General features: G+C 45.1%; 1 protein-coding gene across 1 annotated transcript; it reads right to left on the reverse strand.

The window, feature by feature from the left end:
• Nucleotides 1–1,081: 1,081 nt before the first annotated feature.
• ACBD3 (acyl-CoA binding domain containing 3) lies at nucleotides 1,082–21,049 on the reverse strand. The gene is made up of 8 exons (XM_055816371.1): nucleotides 20,771–21,049; nucleotides 13,137–13,278; nucleotides 11,950–12,090; nucleotides 11,048–11,206; nucleotides 8,863–9,037; nucleotides 5,431–5,623; nucleotides 4,146–4,430; nucleotides 1,082–3,267 (listed from the first exon to the last, which is right to left on the reverse strand). Exons 1-8 carry the CDS (start codon nucleotides 21,027–21,029, stop codon nucleotides 3,056–3,058), a joined length of 1,566 nt encoding a protein of 521 aa, XP_055672346.1. The 5' UTR covers nucleotides 21,030–21,049; the 3' UTR covers nucleotides 1,082–3,055.
• Between the last annotated feature and the right edge of the window lie 3,160 nt (nucleotides 21,050–24,209).

The following is a 24,209-nucleotide window of genomic DNA, read 5'->3' on the forward strand; positions in this document are numbered from 1 at the left end:
AACATCCATGTTGATGGTCCTTCTGAAAACAACATCGTTTTTAACAAAGTCTTGCCCTCAGATTATTTAGCTTTTCTCAGAGGACTGGTGTATTTGGTACTGAGCTTTGTCAACCTGTTTATGTTGCATCACCCAGATTTATTGCCAGTGACTCAGTTCATTTCAGAAGGCGTTTACAATAACTCTCTTGTGGAGGGGAGCAGTGAGGAGTACAGTGCTTCACTTTTAATTGGAGAAAAGGGCAATTTACACATGCATGAGAGAGGTAAAACAGGTCCAGTTGGGGTGGGCTCGCTGCTGTAGTTACCCTGGGTTTTGACACACTTGCACACTTCACGTGAAACTAGTTTGGAGCATTCTCAGACCATACGGTACATTGAACTGATTCTCAGCATCTTGCTTTAGCAGCACAGCATTTGTTTTGTTCTCCCTGAAGAGACTTCTGCTCCCCAGATGAAATCTGGACACGCTAGCTTGAGAGGTTGCTGCCTACAGGGACTGGGCCACCCAGCAAACTAGGGCAAAACCCGCTTCTGGCCTCAGCTCCAGGATAAGCTACTTACTAGCAGCAGGGAAGCGGCAGAGGGCAATTTTGGCCAACAGAAACCTTAGCATCACTTGCCTTTTTGCCTCTCCAGTCTCGCTTTTCTTCTTGTTCAGTCTAAACCGTGCATGGTTCTGGGCAAAGGGCTTTTCAGTACAATGCTGCCAGCTCGTACCACCCCTCGGGGCTGGGTTCACTATACCTCGGGGAGAGTGGGATGTTTTCTCCTAGGCAGAAAATAGCTTACAAGTGTCAGCTGCCCACATCCAACCCTTTCAAAAACCAAAGTGATTACGCTGTTCAAGCTGGGCTCTTCTAATGTTGACAGATGGCCTCATCAAGCAAGATAGTGACACATCTCATGCAGAGCCTTTGGCCCAAGTGATTTGGCTGCTAAGACCACACTGTTAACATGGCACTGGATTTTTAAAAATCACAGGGAAGAGGACAAGCTTATCTTAACTCAATAGCCATACTTAACTCAATAGCCATATGCAGCAATGCCAAGGTTTCCAAATCAATAAAAAGCCAACAGCATTACAGATAAATGTATTTTAATTAGGATTAAATACTATCTCAAGGTATCTTGAAATCGCACTTGTACTGTACTAACCAACAGCCAAAGGCAATAAAAAAAAAGTCTGAAAACATAAAAGTTCTAACATCCAACACATGACAGTAAGTGCTGCCATTTAAAGCGACAAACACCACTCCCAAGAACAGATATTCTTAGAGAAAAAAGTTATAACATTTTTGTATGGACAAAAAAAATTTAAATTGAAGACCAGAAGAAATATATTAGTGCCTGCCTTTTTAAAAGTTTTTGTTTTTTTTTGGTTTTTTTTGGTTGTTTTTTTTTACATTAAATACAGTTTTCTTTAAAAGCAAGGTACTTTCTAAATTCATGGTTTATATACTGTATGTACACAAGAGCAGAACATTGTACAGTGTTTTTGGATAAAGCAGCACTAACTAGCTATAAGCTTGTATGGTGTTGCTGAACCAAACGCAAGATGACAAGTTAAACACTCTAGGAGAAGTATCTCCATGGTTGGTATGAGAAAAGTAAAGTATTATGTATGTACAAACTGATTATTCAAACAAATCCCACAAACTTAGTATCATCTGCCGTGGAACTGTACACACTGCAGCTAATCAACGGGAGTCCTACTGCAAGAACTGATCTGAGACACTCAAAGTAACCGTTTTCTTTTAGCTACCAAGTTTCTTTTCAGTTACCCATGCAGAGAGCACTTGTGCAAGTCATCACTGCCAACACCTCACCCCTGGGGCGCAGGGCTCCAAGGACAGCAGGTTCCTTCTGCAGCCTCAAGTCAGGTAGCCACCTGCATTTTTCCACAATACAAAATATGAAATGCCCCAACCAAACCATATGAAACTGAGATTAAAGCTACATTATTAAGTATCTGTATGTGCACTCTGCCTTTCTGCAGACATTTACAGATTAAAGCAGAAAGTTTGCGCCCACGTATCACCAGCTCAGACTAAAATGGACTGGCAGTGATTTCCATAATTAGTGCAACATTAATTCCTATACTTTATCAAAGTGACTTACTGTTCTGCAGATGCACAACGTGCTTATTCAGGTTTTACAAAAACAGACAAACCAGAACATGGTACAGAAAACTGTTTTCAGGTTTGTAGTTAGTTTGTTGTTGGTTTGTTTTGGTTTGGTTTGTTGTTGTTTGTTTTGTTTTTTTTTTTTAAAGTCTACCCCATTAAAAACCCACCAAACTTAGAAATTGTTTGTGCCCTGGTTCAAAGTCAATTGCCTCAAAAAATGACTTTGTCTATTCTAGGGTTAACAGCGGGGCAGAGAGATTAAGGTTCTTCTTGTTACATATATTATAAATTGTCACTCAGTTTACATCTTCAGGAGAGGTTATTTGCTGTACTTTCAGGATGCTGTTCATCCCTGTCTTAGCCACTACACTGGTTCAAGGAACTGAATGTTTCTTCTTTGATGAGGACAGAAGCGAGACAACTTGTTTCTAAACTGCATCAACTTAAAGTTTCAAGTTTTAATGGTGTAAAAATCTGACATTCAATTACAGTTAAGAGAAACTTGCTACACAGCAAACTGCATCCAAATCTACCAGTTATTGATGGGACCTTTAAATTAACCGTTAACAAGTTATTCAAAGCATCCAGACCTGGAAACATCAGATCACCCAGCCAGTGAGCCAGCAACTCCCTCCCCCTTTTTCATGAGGCTGTAACAAATGCAACTGATGTGACCTTAGCATTGGAGCCAATGACTTCCATTGGTTAACTCCAATACCCAAAAGGGCTAGGGAGATCCTGTGTTAAGCCCAATGCAATATGCATTAGTGTCATGGAGCAGGAAGATCCCAGTGTCTACTTGTTAAAGTTCACACAAACCATACAGATACAGACAGGATAAAACACAGACTCAAAAGGATCCATTATGCTTGAAGAAAATTCCAAATAAAATGACATCTTCTGCACAGCCCAGACACAGCCACACCTTTATCTAGTATAATAAACTCTGTAGTAAACTGTTTTTGACCTCCATAGAGAGTAGGAGTTGTCAAATTTAAGAAGATAAACTCCTCTCCCTGGGTACTGGTGGCTGCCAGCATACACTTCTTCGTGACAGTCTCGTCTGTACACAGGCACTATTTCATCTAGCTGAGGCTTGTTGGCATTCTTTTTGGCTTTTTCTTCACTGCTAGTATTTTCTGCAAGAAAAAAAAAGTGTCCGTTAACATGGGTGGATGCTTTACAAGAGAAAGTCAGACTGATCTGTAGCGGACAAGGCGCTCTTTGTTAGTTTAAAAATCAGATGGGTTGAGGGAGCTCATAGCAAAGCTGTGGCTAAAGCATTCAAAAGCAGGAGGAACAGTAAGCACGCTCACTTTACCATGAATTTTACAGTTGGATATTGATATTGACAACTCACCACACCCATCTTCCCAGCACAGCTGGGTCAGTTTGTAGAGATGCCAAGCTCTAGTGTTCAACAAGACATGACCCCACACTGACTGCTCCCAACTACTGAGTAGTAATACCCTCCAGAAGGCTGCTGCTTCCTATGTCAGAGCAGTTCGTACGCAAATCACGTGCTCATTTCAAAACGTATTTTCTCTGGTGGTATGCTAGACTCCCCCATAGGTAAAGCTGTGACTCGTGCCCTGGCCACTATCAGGAATTATTCTTTTAAGCTGTTTTGCTGAAGCCTCAAGGAAACTTCCTCCCTAGAAAAAGTTGATGAACAGCAGGGCAGGATTTTTCTTAACACTTGCAGTGTGCAGATCCACTATGCTCCATTACGGCACAGTTTCAATCTAGCTTGCTGATTTGAACGAGAGGGCACACTAAGCAGTAACTAAAACTTTGGAAAAGGATTTCCCCACCCTCAAATGCTTTAACCTATCTATGACCAAATCAGGTGACTGAAGTTCATTTCAGAATTGCACTTCCTATCCAAAATTAAAGGCCAGATTTCAGCTAGATGGAAGCTGGGGGAACTAGGAAGTTACACGAGACAATCAGTTGGGTCTTCCCCCCCATGGCAAGCTCTGAAGGATTGGCAGTTCACATAAATAAGCACGCTTACCTTCTTCTTCATCCTCATCATCACTGGATTCGCTGACATGCACACTGACTGCAGTATTAGGGGAGTCTGTCCATTCAAAATACACCCCAAAACCAATGTCATAATTGTCTGTAGCAAACTCCCAAAAGAGGTAAGACCCCTCTTCGTGGGTTGGTACTCTAACTGTAACTACTTCTCCTCGGCCCACTGTGATCACAGAGTCTGCATCCTGCCGGATTTTTTCCTTGAAGTCTTTTATCTGGGGTCGTGTCCACATCGATGGGGCAGCTATCACCGGAACGGAATCTGGAGAGAGGGGAAGAAATACTCTGGTTAAGCCTTGTTTCAGTTACTGATGCTGCATACTTAAGTGTGCCTTAGGGGCACTTGAGGGCCACAAGCATCCAAGTTGCTTCCAAGTAATTATTGGGTTTTGTTTGGTTTGGTTTTCACAGTTGAAACTTGCATGAGTTTAGATCTAACACTGCACACACAAGTCCTACCAGTTTGCCCATCTGTTATATTTAAGCCAACAGTGCTTACACAGAAAACATGGGGTTACACTGCACAAAACCCTTCACTGAAAAGATCTTTAATGTGACAGAACCAGAAGTTGTGGACTTGTCTAGAAATTACCAGATACTGACTAAATAACTGAACACCTCGCTACACAGACAGGGACTGCGCTGGTGTCAGTTCCGTACTGGGATCCAAGCAAGTCTTTTGAGGACTGCTGATTATGGATGAAAGTATAGAGGCAACACCAGAAATACCAGTGATGAGAGTGCTGCTGGGAGGCTACTTTCCCTGCTCTGCTTCTACAGCTTCCTAGAAGCTGTTTGAGGAAGGCAGGGGTGGGAAATGGGAGGGGACAGCAGTCCAGATTGCACACAGGACCAGGCTAAGCCACTGGTAGGGCAGTATTCCGAGACAGCAAGAAGGATGTAGCTTTATTTTAATCCACAAGGCTAAATCACTGTTTTGATCTGAGTTCAAATAAGATTGCACATATTTCTGTACCAAAGAGCTTTCTGCCAGAACTTTTACACTCCTTTCCTTCAAGTCAAGAGTGAAAGGATGTTCTGGATCCTGTCCACTTTGCCTGAAATGCTTCTGCTGCTTTCTCTTTCCCTGCCCACAAAGCTGGGTTTTGCCTGTGCAATATTGTTCTCCCTTGAGAGAAACTGGACCAAGGAATTAAACCTAGCTCTTCCATAGCCCAGGGAAGCCAAGCAAAGAGCGACAGCGAACCCAGAAAAGGCTTGCACCCATTTATTTTTTAATTACTGAGTCTAGCTAGTCCTACCTTTTGGTCCATTCTCCAGCGCTTCTTCCAAAGCCTCTGGATCCAGCTCTTTTTCAGGGCTGTCTGCATGTGCACTGGCCTGCCCGTTAATGGATGGGGTGTCCCCTGGGGCAGGTGCATTCACCTTTGATGCAGTAGTCAGGGGTGTCCCTGTTGCTGCCACAACCGCCTCCTGCTGTTTTTGTAAGGCTGCCTAAAATGACAGAAATTAAATCAAGTAACACCAAAACCTCCCTAAGATGTCTCCCTCTTCCAGCAGAGGGTATAAAGACATTTTAAAGACAAAAATACCTCCCCCTGCACCCCACAAAGAGGGCTGACATAAAAGACCAGACGCATCACACACTAACCAGTGAGAATTACATGTACGTCGTATCAGGGGAGTGAAGTCACTTTGTTCTAGGCTGGCAGATACAAGCTGAACAAAAAGATTCAACTTCCAAGTTAATTAGGGCACACACAAACTCCTGCACTTAACTACAGAAGTTCTGCATTCCAGTAATTCCTATAACACTCCCTTCAAAATTGAAAGTGATGACTTGTTTGCTGGTTTTTACCAGTGGGCTGAAAGGGTTCCAATCTGAGCTCATCCAGGTCTAAGAAGAGCTGCAAGTATTTAAGGTTTAACAACTACTCGCCAATTTGTGAGTTAATCTGCTCTATGGGGCTCTCTATCAAAGCAGGAAGCATGAAGAGCTACGAGGACTGTGAGTGGTCTGGAAGAAGAGTCGTTAAAGCTCAGAGGTGCTGCTTTTAGAACATGACTTACTTACATTGAAACTCTTTAGATAGAATTTACCACGCTGTCCCTGTGCAAAGGATTAAATATACCTAAAATGAAATTATACAAGGCAACAAACATCCTTTTGGATTTGAGCAGGCTGCATTACCCCTTTACCTTCAAGGCTTAACTAGGGGCAGGGGGATATCAGTACAGATTACGTACGCTTTCTTGTTGGGACAGAGAAAAAGGTGTAAGTGACAGTGCCATTCTTTAAAGAGTAACCTAATAAGCACATGATTTTGATGAATGAATGTAATATAGGTATCCTGAAGGAGCATGAAGACAACACAGCCAAACATTAGATTTCAAATTTGAGCAACTGTACAGATGCTGCACAGATCTACCTTCTACTGCTGCCATGCTACACACACTGAGACAACGTAAACTGGCGAGAACTTTTCTAGAAAACTACTGCACACAGCCTTGCCAGAACTAGTTGTAACACAAGCTGATCTGTAAGCAGCCATGACAGAACAGCACTTTTAATTACACTAACAGATCCCAAGGCTGCAGAGTTACAGGCATCCAAAAAAGGATGTATTCCTCAGAAGTGTTACAGAGGCTACCTGAGTCTTCAGGGAAGTCTGAAGTAGAATCAAGTAACTTTAGCTGTTACATGCTCGTCTTTCATCCTTTCCTCTACAAGAGTTGTCCAAACAGACTTGGAAGATAAGCTTCATTGCCCAGCAGACTTCTTGTTTTGTAAGCCACTATGAAGGAAAGGCTGTTTTGCCCAGGTCTTGGAGGGCATCAGTCTTTTCTATGTAGAAAGCAGCCAGCCATGACTGAAAGGAGCCAGTGCTGATAGCACTGAAGAAAACTGGCAGCAGTGTCTCTGACACCTCAGTCTCAAGGGGGCAGTTATCAATTACAGAAGGCATCGAGGACATGACTGATGAGGCTATAGCTTTTGCTTACCACTATGACACCACAGCACTGGTACCAAGGTGTCATTAAGCTTAAAGCGCAACTATAACAGGACAGGAAGCCTCTGACTTTCCTACATCACTTCAAATCATGCTTTGGGTTGGAAGGGATCTTTAAAGATTACCTAGTCCAACCCACCTGCCATGGGCAGGGACACCAGCTTCTCTGGGTAACCTGATTCAGCATCTGAACACTCTCATAAAAAAAAGATTTCTTCCTTATGTCCAACCTAAATCTACACTCTCTCAGATTAAAACCATCGCCCCAGATCTTGTCACTACAGGCCCTGGTAAAAAGGTCTTTCTCAGTCTTTCTTTCAAGCCTCCTTTAAGTCTTGAAAGGCTGCAATAGGGTCTCCCCGGAGCCTTCTCTTCTCTGGGCTGAGCAACCCCAGCTCTCTCAGCCCTTCTTCACAGGAGAGGTGCTCCAGCCCTCCGACCATTTTTGCAGCCCTCCTCAGATCAGCTCTAACAGGTCCAGGGTCTTTCTTGCACTGGGGACCCTAGAGCGGGACACAGGGCTCCAGGTGGGGTCTGATGAGAGGTGAGAAGGAGAAGCACCTCCCTCCCTCAGTCTTCTGACCACACTTTTTATGCAGCCCGGGATATGGTTGGCCTTCTGGGCTGCAAGAGCCCATTGCCAGCTCACAGCCAGTTTTTCATCCACCAGTGTTCCCAAGTCCATCTCTGCAGGGCTGCTCACAGTCCATTCATCCCCCAGTCTGTACTGGTACCAGGTGCAGGAGCTTGCACTTGGCCTCGCTGAACTTCATGATATTCACATGGATTCCTTCCTTGGACAGTTCTTTGGAGGTGTCAGCCTTGTCAAAATACAAGTGACTTAATGGGAAATTAGTTCCTGAATTTTAAGTCTTTAGCTCAAGAACAACAGACCTCAGGCTGGCAGTTATAGGCCATTCAAGATTCAGGTCCTGCCCAGAGAAGTCAGATGCACTGGTGTCTGAAGTCTGGCTTACATGTGTTTAAGACATTCTTAAACTTTAAAATAGCTTGAGATGTGAATACAGCACATTTGCCAGATACGCAAAATTCACCTAAAGAAAAGTAGCCTTCCAAGCCCAGGCACAAAACCTTTGCAAAGAAGTCACGTCCTACTGCCACCCATTGCTACCAGCAATACAAAAGTCTATCCTCCCACCCAAATCACAAGCAGGAGACTTAATTAGCCAGTGGTATCAGACAATAGATGTAAAAGGAGAGAGAAGTCAGTAGTGCTCAAGTTGGCAGGGAGGAGCAATCTCACACCCAGTAGCGGATGTGGCAGTGCACATGCACGTTCAGCTGGAAACCCAGGGCTGACCACAGCCTGCTGGTCCACACAGACCTTCAGGTGTGATCCCTACAGGGAGAGTCACCTGAACAGGTCTGCTCCTGCTCAGATGCCCTGGTCTGTATCCCCACAGAGTTACACACAATCGATGCTGCAGCGGAGCACTCCACATCAGGCGTCCAAGAATAATATCGAACAAAGTAATTAGTAAAGGCTGCTTACTACAGTTTTCTTAACTAATGGCTGCCTCGGAAAACTACTTGAAAAGGTTAACTAAATGAGCTTTGGTGTTTGAATGTGAAGCAGCATTAGTCACTACAACACTCTCTTGTAGCAATTATCTTTTCAAGGAGGTAACAGCAGGCAAGTTAACACCTCCCAGGGACAGCCTGGGACATAAAAATCCAAGTTTCTCAGCTGGTCAGCCATACCTGCTGCTGTGCAAGCTGGACTTGATACAACTGCTGCATGTATTGTTGATAATGCTGTTCTTGGAGCTGCCGAATTAGGATCTGCTGCTGTTCATAGTTGCCCGGGTACTGCTGGGCTGCATACTGCTGGAACTGGATTGCAGTCTGGGAGTTCAGTGCTGCCATTATCTGTTGCCTAGATCGGTGGGAGGAGAGCATGAAGATTACAAGCAGCTGATGATGCTGGGGGAATCCTGTACTTAAGTGATTTAAATGGCCTCAAAGACAGTTAATTCAATTCCTGGGAAAACCAATTAAAACAAATCTACATAATAGAGCACAGCCCAGAGGTCATGCCAATGTAAATTTTGTCAAGATATGCTGGGAATATAAAGAAGGAAGCAACAATTTTTACTCCACATTTGAAAACATCAAATGTTAAAATAACAATTAAAAAAAGACCTCTTACATAATTCTCAATCTGTAGTCTGACAAAGATGTAGTGCTACAAAAACACACGACTAAATTTCTCAAGCAAGGCAAAACCCCCACATTTGGTTCTTCCAGAGAACATGTAGAAGCCATTCTTCTAGCAGCCCTTCTACAAATACTGGTAAGAACAATCCTGCTGTGGTACAACACACCAATGCATTTTGGTAAACCTAAGAAGAACACACCACATTACTATCTTAATTTCCCAGGAGTATGCAAACAAATATGAAAAGCATGACTGACTGTGGCCTAATTCAGGAACGAAAAAAAGATGCTGCCAAATAGGGCATCTGCGCCTCCAATAAACTGAACTGGTGAAACTGCAGGAGGAACATTACATGGGTTACTTACACACAGGCTCAGTTTTTCTCCTCTCTACAAAAGGCTAACGAACTACACAGTAAAATTATCAGCTAGATCCAGGGTCTGTCTCACGTATGTCCATAATGACTAGCTATCTTCAGAGGAAGGAAGTAGTATCACACAAACGCAGGATTCTTTCCCTCCCAAAAAAATCATCCTCTAAAAGCTCCAGTATTAGGACTGGTTCAGTATCCTAAAGGGCAAAGTTTTGCTGAAGAGTAGTAACTATAACCAGTTTAGATACATACATACAGGCCAAGTGTATGTATCCACATTCTCTTTCTGTCTAAGCTCTTTCTCTTTGTAACCTGCTACAACCACTTAATACACAACTGCTATTAATGTAAAAAAAAAATATCTCAACTTCAAGGCATACCACACTTCTTGTTACTTAGGGCTGTGCAACATTTTTTATTGTATTCTCTGTTCATTTATGTCTGTATTTTACACTTCTCTGGCTCTCACCACATTAAACAAACAGTAAAATTTGTGGATTAATTATTTGCTCCTTAAAACCACTACATAGCAAGTGCAGGATCTACTTCAGAGACACCCCCTGTGAAGACATTTTTATTATGGAAAACGGTTGCTGATGGATATGGAACAGCTTTGGTGTTTTACTATTCTCTTAAACACAGTGTGCAAAGCTAGATCCATGTTTTCTCCATCTGAATGTGATGGGAACAATGAAAAACAACTAGAGCTGTATATTCTAAGGAAACAATTTACTTCAGGCTACAAACAGAGATTAAGTGTATTAGAACACAAATTGTGTATTTCTTTTAGAAAGGTGGTAAGATCCAGTGATTGTCAGCATACAAATGAGATCTACACTTCCAAGAAAGGGAGCACCTTTAAGGAGGTAGCTTAAGACTACCATGTTAGAAAATTTCAGCCATGCATTCAAAACACCCCACTGAAGTGCCCTTATCCTTTTTGCAAGGCTCCGCCTCCTGTGAAGGGATAGAAACTTTCAAGTGACAGTTCAAACAACGCTTCCCGCTGGACATTTCACTCTGCTCGGTTGAGCGCAGCATTAATCATTTAAGAAGCAGAGCCGCAAGTCTTCAGGAGGTGCAACTCTTGAGTCCAAAAGCCTCCAGAGCTTCTCTTTAAAGAAAGCTTCTCTGGCACTTTCATCTGAGAAGGCTGCATACAGTAACACAACAGGGTAATTACTGTCTGCAAACTGACCCCACCTTAACTAAGGATGCAAGTGTCACTGCCAGACTTGAGTGCTCTGAACTTCAGGCATTCAATTCTAGCATCAACTGTTTAATCAGTTAGATACAATTGCCTCAATTTTAAGGCAGCTATTTTCTTTGAAGTGTTGTTTGTTTCAGCTACTCACTTCTGTTGTTCCATCCGAAGTCGCTCTTCTTCTATTCTCCTCCTCTCTTCTTCTTCCCTTCTCAGTCTTTCCTCCTCTTCTCGCCTACGTTTTTCTTCTTCTTTTTGTAAACGCTCACGCTCCTCCTCTTCACGTCGCCTTCGTTCTTCCTCTTCTCTTCTGCAACATCCACTCAGTAAGCTATTTCAGCATTCCTACAATCCTAGGATGAGTTATTTTCAACATGCTGCAACCTGCCTTTTGCCTGCCCAAAAAGGCTTTTTGTTTGGTATCATCTCCTCCCACTTAAATTGGCCTGGAGAAGTGTCTTACTGGACACAAGAAGAAATCACATTACTTTTTAGTTTTACTGCACTCTGCAGCATGACAAGTAAAAATGATGTATCGTAACTTGATATTCATTTAACCTGTTAGTACACTATCTGTCAGAGAGTGCAACAGAAAAAGTTGCCCGAAAACCTTAAACGCATCTTCCAAGCTTTAACATATATTCAGTAATTACATGGATGCTATAGTTTATTAATCACATGATACATAAATAATAGTAGAAGATAGCCTTTGTCAAATTGCTAACCCATACTAGCAGAGCAGTTTAAAACACCTGACAATTTCATGTTCTGAACATGTTTAGTCCACAGATGTATCAGGGCAGACATTTTGTGAAGCAGATGACAGTAGCACCAAAAGCTTAAAACCCCCTTGTACTGTAGGTGTCTTCACCTCAGAAACAATCATTCATTACAGGCAAAGTAAAAACACTTAAAGAGATCATAAGGCACCACAGCCACCTAAACTTCAAGCATTTCTCTTCCCAAGACAACTCCAGCCTAAGCTAGCTGTGATACTGCCCATAGGTCGAGTTACACACAATACACTCCAACACCAAAGGACTCAAACATTACCTTTTCTTTTCTTGTTCTTCTTTCTCTATCTTGTGGGAAGTGACATACGTTGAAAACAAGTGGCAGCACCTATTCAGGAGCTTCACAAATTCTGTCATAGCTTTCTGCTTTGACATGTTTCCAAGGGCAGCCCATTCCTTCCTGAGAGAGAAATCAGCTGAAATAACAGAAGACTCAACTCTTTTCAAGTCAGTAGTGAACTCTGATAACCCATCTAAAAAAAAAAAAAAAAGCTGGGTGCACAGGGACCAAACTTTATCATACGCAGTTTCAGAGAACCAACACCTTCTTCCCAAAGACAGCACAGTGCTCTCGCCTGCCTGCACCAGAACAACTCTTTCAAACAGGCATAATTAAGTGCTTATAGGAAGTCTCATACATACCATCAACCCTACTTAAAATTCTGAACTACATCCAGAAACTTCCCAACTACAGATGAACCTGAATTATTTTTTACCCTTCTCTCACTAAAAAGTTTGTGGGAAAATATGCATACATTTTCCTGGATGAACAAACACTGTAACAACGATCGATTCTAGTGTTTCAGTTAGTTGAATGGAACAGCCTGGCTCCTCCTAAAGGAAAGCTACATCCATCTGGGCAAAAGCAGTGCGCTGGGTCTGGCTCCAAGAAGCCAGTGCTGTGTTGCACATGGCCTTCACACTAGAAATAGCAACAACGAACATCTGAAGTGCAGCCTGAACTGCAAGCAATACAAGAGACAAGCCTGAGACTGCCCAGATGTCAAAAATTCAATCAAGAGTTTGCATGCATCAGGTATCTGGTATCAGAAGTTATCTGGAGCATTAGCAAAAGCTATGGCGACTGCTGCTACCACCGGCAAAGGGCTTTGCCTGCTGTAACCCTGGTGTGGAGTTTGGATGAAACGCGGGCCTGCACACTGACACACAGCTGAGTCTTAAACTGCTACGAGAAACTGGACTGTTAGCACAGCAGAGCAGCTTTTCCTAATGGGGCTGGCCGAAACCCAACAACCTTCTGTTAGCTCCTTCACTGAACTGTGACTCAGATTTCTACGGTGTATTTGAAGAGGCCACTCTCACTTTCCACTACCATACACATGTGTCGAGGCAACCCACATACTTGTCTCATGGGGGAAACTGCATGATGTTATCTTCAGACAGGAAAAGCAGAGTTAAGACCAGTAAGAGCACCAGCCCTTTTACCTTCTATCGTTCCCCAGCACATCAAAGAATCCAACTTCAGGGCAAGTGTCAGGGTTGTAAGGTCCCAGCAGAACCTGCTTGTGCAGTGCCACAAGTTTGAGTTTTTCTTCATATGTTGGATGAAAGGCCTTGCCATCTTTTTCTGCAGAAAAAAATTTTCAGTGTTGCGATTAATTAAGCTAAAGATAGCAAAGAACATTTTGTATAGCCACTACCATGATTTCCTCTGTAAAAAAAAAAAAGAATAAGAGAAGTCACAAAAGGTTAGACAAATTGTCAGTTCTATTCAAATATAGATCCGTCCAGAAGCAGCACATCTACTTCAGCTGCTGAAACTTAATTGTGTTTTTCATCATACCATCTATATTCAACCTCAGCTAATAAGTTGTGACATAAATATTTATGTTAATTAGTTGAACATTATACCATATGGATCTGTATCTCACAAATATTTAAAAACCTTAACTTGATTTCAAATGTGTCTGCCAAGTCTATTGTAGTGTGGATAGGAAGGAATTTCCACAAAGAAAGATGTGATGTTAACTTTATAGATTGCTCTCCACATCAATGAAAGCGGAACAAGCAAGGTTTAGGGCAAGGAAAACTGCAGAGAAGAAAAAAAAATAAATCAGAATTATGGGAGTTTTCCTTGAGGGAACATGATTGCTGCACTTTGCCAAGGCAGCTGGAATAACCCCTCACAATGAAAAGCCTCAGAGGTGACCCCATCAGCACCAACACGTGCAGAAGGCTCTGGCCATGTGACACAAGCAACAGAAGCCTGAACATAATCAGAATTCCAACAACTCCACACCAACACCTCCTGAAGTGGTCCTGGTAATATCCCACCACACTTACTGGCAAGACGACTTGCCTTGACTTAAAATGATGTACGATTGAGTCAGCTAGGACTTACCTCAGTACATTTAAACTGTCAAAACGAATTAAGCAACAGGCACTGCTATTGAAAATTACACTGCTCATTAAGAAAAGACCTTTTTCTTGAACAGGAGAATAAATAAAAAAGCATCATCTCCTTTTGGAAAGCTGAAATGACTATTGTTTACCTCTGGTAATAGCTTCCTCATTCCACATGACTGTACTCTAACTGCTCTCCATGTGTCAGGAACTGCAGGCACAGCTGCCACTGGTTCCCAGCTCTCTTTCGGAGCAAGCTGTTTACAGCCCCAATCTGAGCAGTCCGATTCACACCCAAATTTTAGGGCTGACGTTTACAGATTGCAAAATTGCTCAACTGATGCTTGTGAACAGAGTTATTAACAGGAAAAGCAGCAAATCTCAGAACAAAGGAGTAGGGGAAATACCACTACTATGGCTTACTGAAAAACTCCGAGCGAATGCTTCTGAAAATTGGAAACAACCCCAGAGGAAAAGTGTTTGCAGGTCACAGCAAAAAGCTCTATTTTTGACAGAGTAAGTTCAGTATGTTACTGAACTGACTCAGTTAAAACATCACAAGGAACCACTACGTGCATGCCATTTGTTTTAAAGCCAGAATCAAAGAATTAGGAAGGTAAACATTGAATTGTTTATTATCCATTCCTAGAGGTCCACTCCACTCTTCCAGAATCTCAAGTATTTGCTCTTCTCCCAATATCACACAACCTTACAACAAGAAGCAGCAGACAAACTGAAATATAGGAAACTCCACCTACGCTTAAGAGGGGGCTTGCTTTTTTTTTTTTCTTAAACTGTGAGAGTGATTAAGCACTGGAACAGGATGCACAGAGAGGTTTTGAAGTCTCCATCCTTGGAGATATCCAAAACCCAGACAGAGTCCTGAGAAGCCTGGTCCACACAGGAGGGTTAAACTTGATCCCCAGAAGTCCCTTCCCACCCCAAGTCTGTGATCCTTAAAGAGCTGCAGATCACCGCATCCTGGTAAGCTCTGTCCCTGGGTCTCAGAGCTCCTGCTCTCAGGCCACACAGAGTCCTTTGGCTTCTCCTCATTTCTTTCACACTTCACATTTAACTCAGAATTTGCATATTGGGTAGCAAGCACTTCCATTAAACAGCACACACTTGGAAATCATACTTAATATTCTGGGGCAGCATGCTTAAAAGCAAGTCGATTGATAAGGGTACCACACAGATTTTGCCAGGCTTCCAAGCAAAGTACTCTTCTCAAAGGGGTCCCTACAGCATGGTTTGCCTTGTACAAGCTGTGTACCGACAGCTGTTTGTCAGAGCCCCCAGCCATTTGCTGTACTAGGCTGCTACCTAAGCAAGCCAACACCGTCAGCACTCGAACACACTTCTGAAGAGGGTTAAAGGGAAAAAAAAAAAATAAATATGCTGTTTCCCATGCTATACACAGCACATCTGCATTTTCACAAAACAGACAAGTCAGACCTCAAGCGCTAACTGTCAAGGGAAACCAAAAATCTGTGTTTACAAATAACGGTGACCCAAGGGAAGAAAAACAAACAAGCTAGATAAGAGAGGAAAACAGACAGACGAGAAAAATATGAGACAGGCATTCAGTGACTTGTAGATAATACAGATTAGAAGCAAGCTCTCAGAAAAATATTTGGAGCCAGTCAAGAGAACAAAGTTGTATACTAGCTATTTTTCAGTTGAATTATTCAGCATGAACCACGCTGTATAATTATCCCAAAAATCTGGAAGCATTGTTAAACTGAACCAGAGGACCTGAAGCCATGTGCAGAATCAAATATGCCAAAAGAGCATTAATGAGTCCAGACAAGTAGACGTGCCAGATTTATTCAAGCATCCGTGAACGTACCATTTAAGTACCTATTACACACATGTCTAATACAGCTGTCAAGAGGCTGAAGAACACCAAAGAGCTCTAGGGAACACATTGAGAAATCCAAAGGATGGGCACAGGAGTAGTACAGCAACTATAAAACCCTCCCTAATGCCACCGGTACGCCTGGCCCAACAGGGCCAAAGAAAGGCTCAGCTTTCTTACAGATTAGAAGACTTCTTCCCTGATAATACTGCCAATCATCATTCACCCGAAATGGCAATTTCTGTAGTCAACTGAACTCTGCGCTTAAGCGGCAGCCACGAACAGACCGAACTCTACAAGCAGAGGTTTAGGGAACGGTACCATGAACGAGGCAGGCTATGGACCTACGATGCTTTAGGCATTCTGCAGCAAGCACCCATATACACACATGTAGTTCACTAATGACATGAAGTAGTTCACCCAGAGCAGAGCAAGACTGGCTCCCACTTTTTGCAAGCTCAGGCCTTGATGTGTGCCATGAAACCACACTGCATTGTCACCCCTGAAAGGGCAATTCCCACCCCCGCAACAGCTATCCTGTTACGGCAGCTCTCCTTAACAGCTGCTGCTTGCTCTGCTTGCTCCCCACAAAACTGAGATCCACGGAGGGCAACTCAGCTGAATACTCCAGAAAACCAGTACTCAAAACACTAATGACCCTCCTTGCACTACAGGTAATCAACTGTGTGCTTGAAGCCCACAGTTTGTGTCGACATGCAAACACAACAGAAAGTTGAAAAGCAGGTAACAGAGGCTTATGGCACTATGTGGCATTGTGCACCATTGACATGAATTGGTATAAAACTGCAAATTTAAGACTCAAGTGAGTTTAAGAAATAGACTTAAGAGACTGCATCATACAAGATACTGTTACTCCTATGTAACACCAGATTTTTTCCCCCTGTAAGAGCAGCTTTCCACTTCAACTTCACCTACTGCACCCTCTCTAAATGCCCAGTTCCCACGGGATAGCATTCAGTCCAATTATCTAGAAGAAGCTAGAAAATAGTCTGTGAAGCACGATGTTTCACCTTGTAGCTTTTAAAAGCAGAAGTCACGTATGTTAATGGCATTCATTTGCAAAATTTTAATAAGCAAAACTAAAACTGAGAAGCACAAGAACTGAATCGCTGCCTGCTGATCCCAGTACACGCTCTTACGCTCCTAATTCTCCTCTGCTGGAGATGTTGAAGTTACCAACCAGCCCTTCCAATTAAACATGATCAAAGCTCAACTTCACATCAAACATAGATGTTAGAGAGGTTTTCATATTCCTGAGAACAAGAGCCTATTTAACTTACAAATTACAATCATGCCATCAAATTAGCCCTCAAAAAAAAAAAAAGTCAAACAATTAAGTTAGAATGATGTATTGCCGATAGTGAAGATGCATTCTTGTTGGGATAAGAGGAAAAACTTGGAGCAGTCAAAGTTAGACTACTTAACATACCAGGAGAGCTTTTACATACCAAACCGATATGGTCTGTATACTGTCCACTCAGATGTGCCACACTGCAAATCACTTCAGACAACGCATGAACACGTCTGGGACTGTCATATATTGAAGGGTGGGTACAATGGTATTTTGATGACAGGATGTGGAGAACCATAAAGCCAGGCTGATACTGGAAGCGATCTGCTGGCAGAGCTATGCAAGCCACCCCCTCAGCAGGATGCAGCTTCCACCCTGCACAAGTTACCCTCACTGGGGTAGCCAGTACCAGCTCAACATGCACAATAAATTGTCAGAGACACTTCTACGCTGCCAGCTGCCCCAGGGCACACCATTACGGACTGTCTGAAACAAACGTACCCATTTCAGCAATGTGACTGTGTTCTCCACTGTACACCGGATCCAGAACAGCACAGCAGCTTCTGAATGGCAACCACAACGCTGGTTGACCTGAACTAGGCTTAACAGAGAAGTAAGGGAAAGGGTGCGTATTGCAAGGAAGGCTCTCATTTCTCAGGGAAAAATAGACCGGAACACTATTAACCATCCACTTTCTATGCCCCTGTTATTCTAAAAAGCTTTCTTCACAAGCCATTATGGATGCTAAAAAAAGCTAGTGCACATCCTCTGCACAGCCTAAGGCCTCGCAGTTGAAGTGACCCAGGGTCATGCATTTTAGATCTGCTTGTCTTCATCAGAGAAAGACTAAAGTAGCTTTTTGAGACTCTTAATATCCTAGCCCAGTTTCAGTTGTGTTTTTCACATTGTTTATACGCACTCCCACCCTGTCCTGTCTTCCAGCAACCCTGCTACATGCAAAATGCCACCACAGACAAGTGTTAGCAGTCATCGTAATAAGCAGATCCGAAGTATTCTGATCAGATTCAACTCTTCTAGGAAGAAAGCACATCACGCATTAAAACCAGACAACTCAGTCTGCACACTGAAGCAGAAAGGAAGCTGCTTAACTAGCGAATGCTGCTTAGCCTTTGACCTCGCACAGGGACTCCTCTAGTATCCTGACCCGAGCTCCTTCCACCCATCACACAGACACCGTCCTTCTCCCAAACAAGTGCTGCCCCGAGTCACGTGTTTGTTCCATGGTAGCTGTGTGAGTAGGTAACATCATACACCAAGGCACGGATATCAACTAGCTTTAAGACAGATAACATTTTCCAAAAGACACCTTCATCTCCAAGTCAGTATAGTTTTTAGAGAAATTATCAGGAACAGGATCTCAGCACTGACCTATTAACATGGGTCAACCTTCAGATGCCTCATATGTTGCTTCTTGAAGTAACAGAGGAATCTGTATTTGTTCCTTGGCACCTACAAGGCTGCAAAACATGCATGCCCACTCCCACAGTTGTTTTGACAGTGGATGCATGAAAATAATTTGGAAACAAGATCAATTATTTTCAGAGCCATACAGATATAGAATCAGCAATCCAAGTATTACAAGCTCCTGTAACTCACCATCACATCTATAAATAGAAATCTTCACGTTACGGCACTTTCAGCAAAAAACTAAAGATGAAAGTATGGGCAATGACTTCATTTGACTTATTCCAGCCATAAGGATAGAGGAACAAGGTCTTCATTTGAAAAGGCTGACAACTCTATGCAATGAAGAAAAATTTCCTTTTATGAGCAAAACCATGCGTTAGAAGAAATTGCAGAAAGTTTAAAAAAAAAGAGCAGCAGTAAGTTGAAATGTGGAGATTAAGCTTTCATTAAAAGGAAAGCAACAAAACCCCCACCATTTAGACAACACAAGGAACTGGAACCTAGACACAAGTAACACTCCACTGACTTTTCATGATCCAAGCAGAGATGAAGGTAGAACATAAGTTTCATTAAAACAAGAGATATAACAGACATAGATTAGCAACAGTCTAGATAAGCCCATTCACACTGTGTAATTTTTACATTGTAAATACAGGTTTCAGTAGATTATTAAATCCAAGACCACAGTCAACTAAGATAAAGAACTTGCTACTGCAGATGTATTTCTTTCTGCACCACATTTTAAGAACAAATGCTCATTAAACCAAACCAGAACTCTTTCAAGTAGCTTGTTATACAGAAAGGAGAAAGAGATAGAAGAGACAGCTTCCACAACCTGACACCTGGTTGCATCAGCTTCTGACACAGGGGGGAAAAAAAAAAAAAAAAAAAAAAAGATCAAGACCCTTATGATCCCTTATGGTTCTTGCACTTAAAAAAAATCTCTGCATGTTAGCATGCTAACAGAAAAACTGCTTTGTGGACAGGCATCGTAACAGGGTCAAAGAAGCAAGGCTTAAGAAAATTGCTTAGAGCCTTACATACTCCTAACAATGATCAGGGTGCAGGTCAGCCAAACTGAAGAAAACAGACAACTCTGTCCTTCTAGCACAGTTTCCACCTGCCAGTATGCTCGCCCTCAGAAGAGGCAGCCTTCCTGGGGGAGGGGAGCTGTCATCTATCAACTGCTTGCCACAAGACTGACCTTTCCAAGTAGAGTTGTATCTTCCCTAGCACAGGCATGTTGCTAGACACCCCACATTAAGCAGCAGCCGAAAATTAAGCAGCAGCCACCTGGAAGCCAGCAGAGCCACACATCGCTGCAAGGTGCTCAAACACAACGTAGTGCTACAATGAGCACAGCTCTTCCTCCGCAAACCACAGTCGATTTCCTCCTCTTGAGGAAAGCCAGTGTGGCAAGGTACCTCCAGCTTCCTACGGAAGCAAACCTGGCTACAGGGGATTCCCAAGACAAACGCTGCAGGTCCACGCCCTGGGTATTTGATGGCTCCCTCGAACAGCTGCCAGCTGGAGTCGTGACGGCACACGGAGCGGCAAAGCCAGACTTGAAGTTCGCATCCTGTGGAGACGGCACGACACCTCCCGCCAGCATCCCGGCTGGCAGCTGACTCCACGACACCCAAGCAGCGCACTCCTCGCCCACATTGGCAAGGTTTTTTCTTCACACGCCACAAACGAGGGGTTTAAATTTTTTGCTCCGTTTTTAGGTCGGGTGGTGCAAACCCTCGGAAACGCCTTCCCGGCCCCGCGGAGCGGGCACAGGGCGGCCCGGGGCTGCCTCCCGGCTCTTCGCCCGACGCCCCGCCTCGGCTCACCGCTCGCCCCAGGGCCAGCGCATCCCCACAGGCCACCCCGACCGCCGGGACACGATGCTCAGCCCTGCTCGCCGCCCCGCCCGGCACGCCGAGCCCCGGAGCCGCGCCGGCACTGCCCCCCGCAGCTCTCGGGGGACCCGGGGCACAGGTGGAGCCCCACAGCCCGGCTCGGCGGACAGGCGACCGGTGCCACCGCCCAGGGCGTCCCGGGAGGCGGCGGATCCCGCCTCGCCACCCCGGTGCCGGCGGGAGGTGTGCGGCCCACGTCGCCGGGCGGCCTCACCTTTGAAGAAGCGGAGCGCCAGGCCGTACAGCTCCTCCAGCGCGAAGCCCCAGCGCCGCTCCAGGCTCAGCGCCGCCTCCTCCGCCGCCTCGCCGCCGACCTCCGCCTGGCCCGGGGAGCCGGGGCCCGCTCGGCTCCGCCCCGCCGCGGGCTCCCCCTGCCCCGGCCGCGCTTCGCAGTGCGGCACCTCGGCGTTAGGGCTCAGCGTCAGCCCGTCCACCGAGACCTCGAGCCGGTCGGAGCTCAGCACCACCGCCATCCTCCACCGCCTCCCGCCCGCCCTCCGCCTCCTGCTCCGCTGCGGCGGCCACGTCCCGACTTCCTGTCCCCTCCGACCCGGAACTTCCGGCCCCGCCCGCGACACGCCCACCCCTCGCCGACGGCCGCCCCGAGGCCCCGCCCCTTCGCCAGCCGCCTGAGGGGAGCGGTGGAGCCCTGGGCCCTGTTGGCTTGGTGGTGGCCCCGGCCCCGGCCCCTCCTCGGGGCGGCGGCGGTTCCGGCTCCTCCTCGGGCCGGCGCCGCTGTCGGGCTGGAGCAGGCCGGGGCGGCCAGGCCTGGCAGCGGGAGGCTCCGCCCGCCGGGGCCCGCCGGCCTCACGGTGCCTTCCAGCGCCTCGCAGCCCCCGGTTCCCGCCTTGCCGCCACCCCGAGGGCACCCGCCTATGGCGGGCTGCCTCAGCCCCTCGGGGAGCGGGGCCGGCGGAGCTGCCCGGGGCAGCAGCCCGGCTCTCACCATAACCGTGTGGGCTGCCTGCCCCTGGTGGCAGGCCCTCCACCGCCGCAGCCTTCTGATCCCGCGGTGCGGGAGGCTACGTGAGTGTTCTGCGTGCACTGTTTGCATGCTTTATGTAAGGGAATAATGACTTTTAAACAGCTCTGTGTCACAGATTGAAAGCCTTTTGCTCCAGCTGGAAAGTGGCATGAGGTCTGCCACAGACCTCTCACTCTTCTCTCTGGAAACGTGCTTCAGGCCTCCTCACAAAGGAAAGACATGAGCCAGAGGAAGAAAAAAGTACAAGGCAATTACTTCTCCAAGAGCTGTATCTGCAATTAGCTCACTCCCTTGTGACCATGAAACACCATTCACAATAATACTGTTATCATGTGCTATGCAAGGGGAGAGCGTTGTTCCCGTGCAAAGCTAAGGAGGCTAATTCCCAGCACAAAGTGATCCTCCTCACAGGATTTCAGGAAAGACTGCATTAGCATGAAGTGCTGTTGGTCACATTTCTCACCCAAACCAAGATGCAGACTGCGCGCCTGGGAGGTGCATCATCCCTGTCTGGTGGTTCATGAAGCCGATGCAAAGGAAGAGAACCGCAAAGCTCTGCAACTTCGTGAAAATCCGGGTTGCATGTAGGAGCCCCCTGTCCCCAGTGCTTCCCTGAAGCCTGCCGCCCATTTCTGGGATTGTCTCCTGCAGTCAGTCACACGTCTAAGAGTTTATCTGCTGTTCAAGGTAGTTTTAGATCCATCTGCTCATCCCTCAGGAATGCTGGAGAGGTTTTATTGTCACACTTATAAAGTGCTTTGAAGCCTTTGGGTGAAAGGGAGAAGAAACATAAAGCTTTAAATTAAAGTACTTCATTTCCAGTTAGTGTTTCTTGAGAGAGTGAGTGCCACACAGGGTGCTGTTTACTACAAATTGGGCAGAATTTGATTCAGATGGTGACTCATCTAAGCTTCAAAAGAAATTTTACAAGCAATTTGAAATCCTTTGTAGTTTCTTCACTAGCATTTTGGGTTTGGGTTTTTTTGATTGAGGATAACACCATATTGTTTGCTTTTTCCTGCCAAAACCTGTAGAACAAGAGTGTACCATCCTTTTTTGACAGCTGGAGCTCTCCAGGGCACAACAGTTCTCCATACTGACTCTATTTGGTGCTCTTCATGGACCATACTAATAGCAGAACAGACGATTTTATCTCCTTGTACAAGCCCGCATCCTGCTTTACAAGTCCGTCTCTTCAGCATCAGATCCAACTTCACTTTAAGATTTATTAGTTCATTTATAAAGTCACTTGTATTAAAACATCTCTTTTCAGAGTTTTGATCTGACACATTTCCTGCTTGGCTTGAGGAGTTTGTGCCTCATAAGTATTTTCTTATGGCATCAATTCTATGGTTTAATCCATAGTGAGATTAATCTTAAAGTTCCTGCTTTAAGAAGCTCTGAATTCTTTATCCTGAAATGCATGCTTAAGAGGAAAAGAAATTGAAGTTCTGACTGATCCCTACTGGATTTACTGTGTTTCACCCAAATGGGAGACTGGCCTGAAACCAGGCAGCCCTTAATTTGCCTGTGTGTTTGGAGGCCAGGCTCAATCCAAGATGATCCACAAGCATCTTGCTTGACAAGCTGATTTTGGGAATAATTACAGAAATCTGGTTTGTCTCCTGTAGCAAATGTTTGGTAAGTTTAGCAAATGTGAAGCTATTCCTCTCTTCTCACACCAGCTTTGCTCTACCATGCAACAGGCATGGGAGCTGGCATCAGCTCAGCAGGTTTCTCCACCAAGGCTGTGTAATGTCTTGGAGAGGTCCCAGCTGGAGAGTCAAAGCAAGACGTGTCTGGTGGCACTGCATCCAGCCGAGGCACAGCCAAGGCACAGTGCTGCAGCCTGTTTTGCCTCTGTTCAGAGAGCTTCCAGGCAGCACAGAAATGCCCTTAGTGGCTCTCTGCCAGCCTTCCTCATAGCACAGCTGTCTGGTGAGCATGGAATGGACATGTTACATTGATTCTCCTCTATTTCATGGTGCTTCCAAGTTGGATTTATAAATATGGAAACTTGCTGTTACACTGTGGTGTCAGTAAATGCTGTGATGTGCAACTGGTGGACAAGCTGAGTGCATGATCAGGTATAGGAAGAGGAATAGCTGTGAGATGATATCTTGAAAAAAAAAAAGGAAATTTGGATTTTTAGAGGAGTCAGGAAGTCCCGGTCTGGGATAAAGTAATAACAAATGGTTAAATATTTTTCCAGAAGAAAATTTTGATTATGAAGAGATGGTTATTCAAGCTACAGTGAGGAATCCTGGCTTATCTGGTATATAACAGACATTTACCTGGAGCTATGTCTCCAGGCAGCCATGGGGCCCTGAGCACATCCTCCCTGCTGCTGGAGGTCTGGCTGCCGGGGCTCAGGGCCTGCGCGCGGCTGTGAGGAGTGCTCTGGAGCAGCGTGGTAGGGAGGCCCCTGTTGGCACCAAGCCCAGGCCCTCAGGAGCTGCTTCAGCTGAGGCTCTTGTCCTTGGCCATTTCCTGAGCTATGGCCACAGTCCCCCAGATCCTCACCTGCACCCCAACACACCTCCCGGCTCTCACTCCCAGCCCCCTTGGCTCTCTGGCTCTCAGGGAGCAGCCAGTCCCGCCTATTCCCTGGCAGGCAGCCAGCATGACTTCTAATACCTTCAGTGAATTGCTCATGAGTCCTGTAAAT

Source organism: Falco peregrinus, chromosome 11 (genome assembly GCF_023634155.1).
Source record: "Falco peregrinus isolate bFalPer1 chromosome 11, bFalPer1.pri, whole genome shotgun sequence".
Taxonomy (NCBI): Eukaryota; Metazoa; Chordata; class Aves; order Falconiformes; family Falconidae; genus Falco; species Falco peregrinus.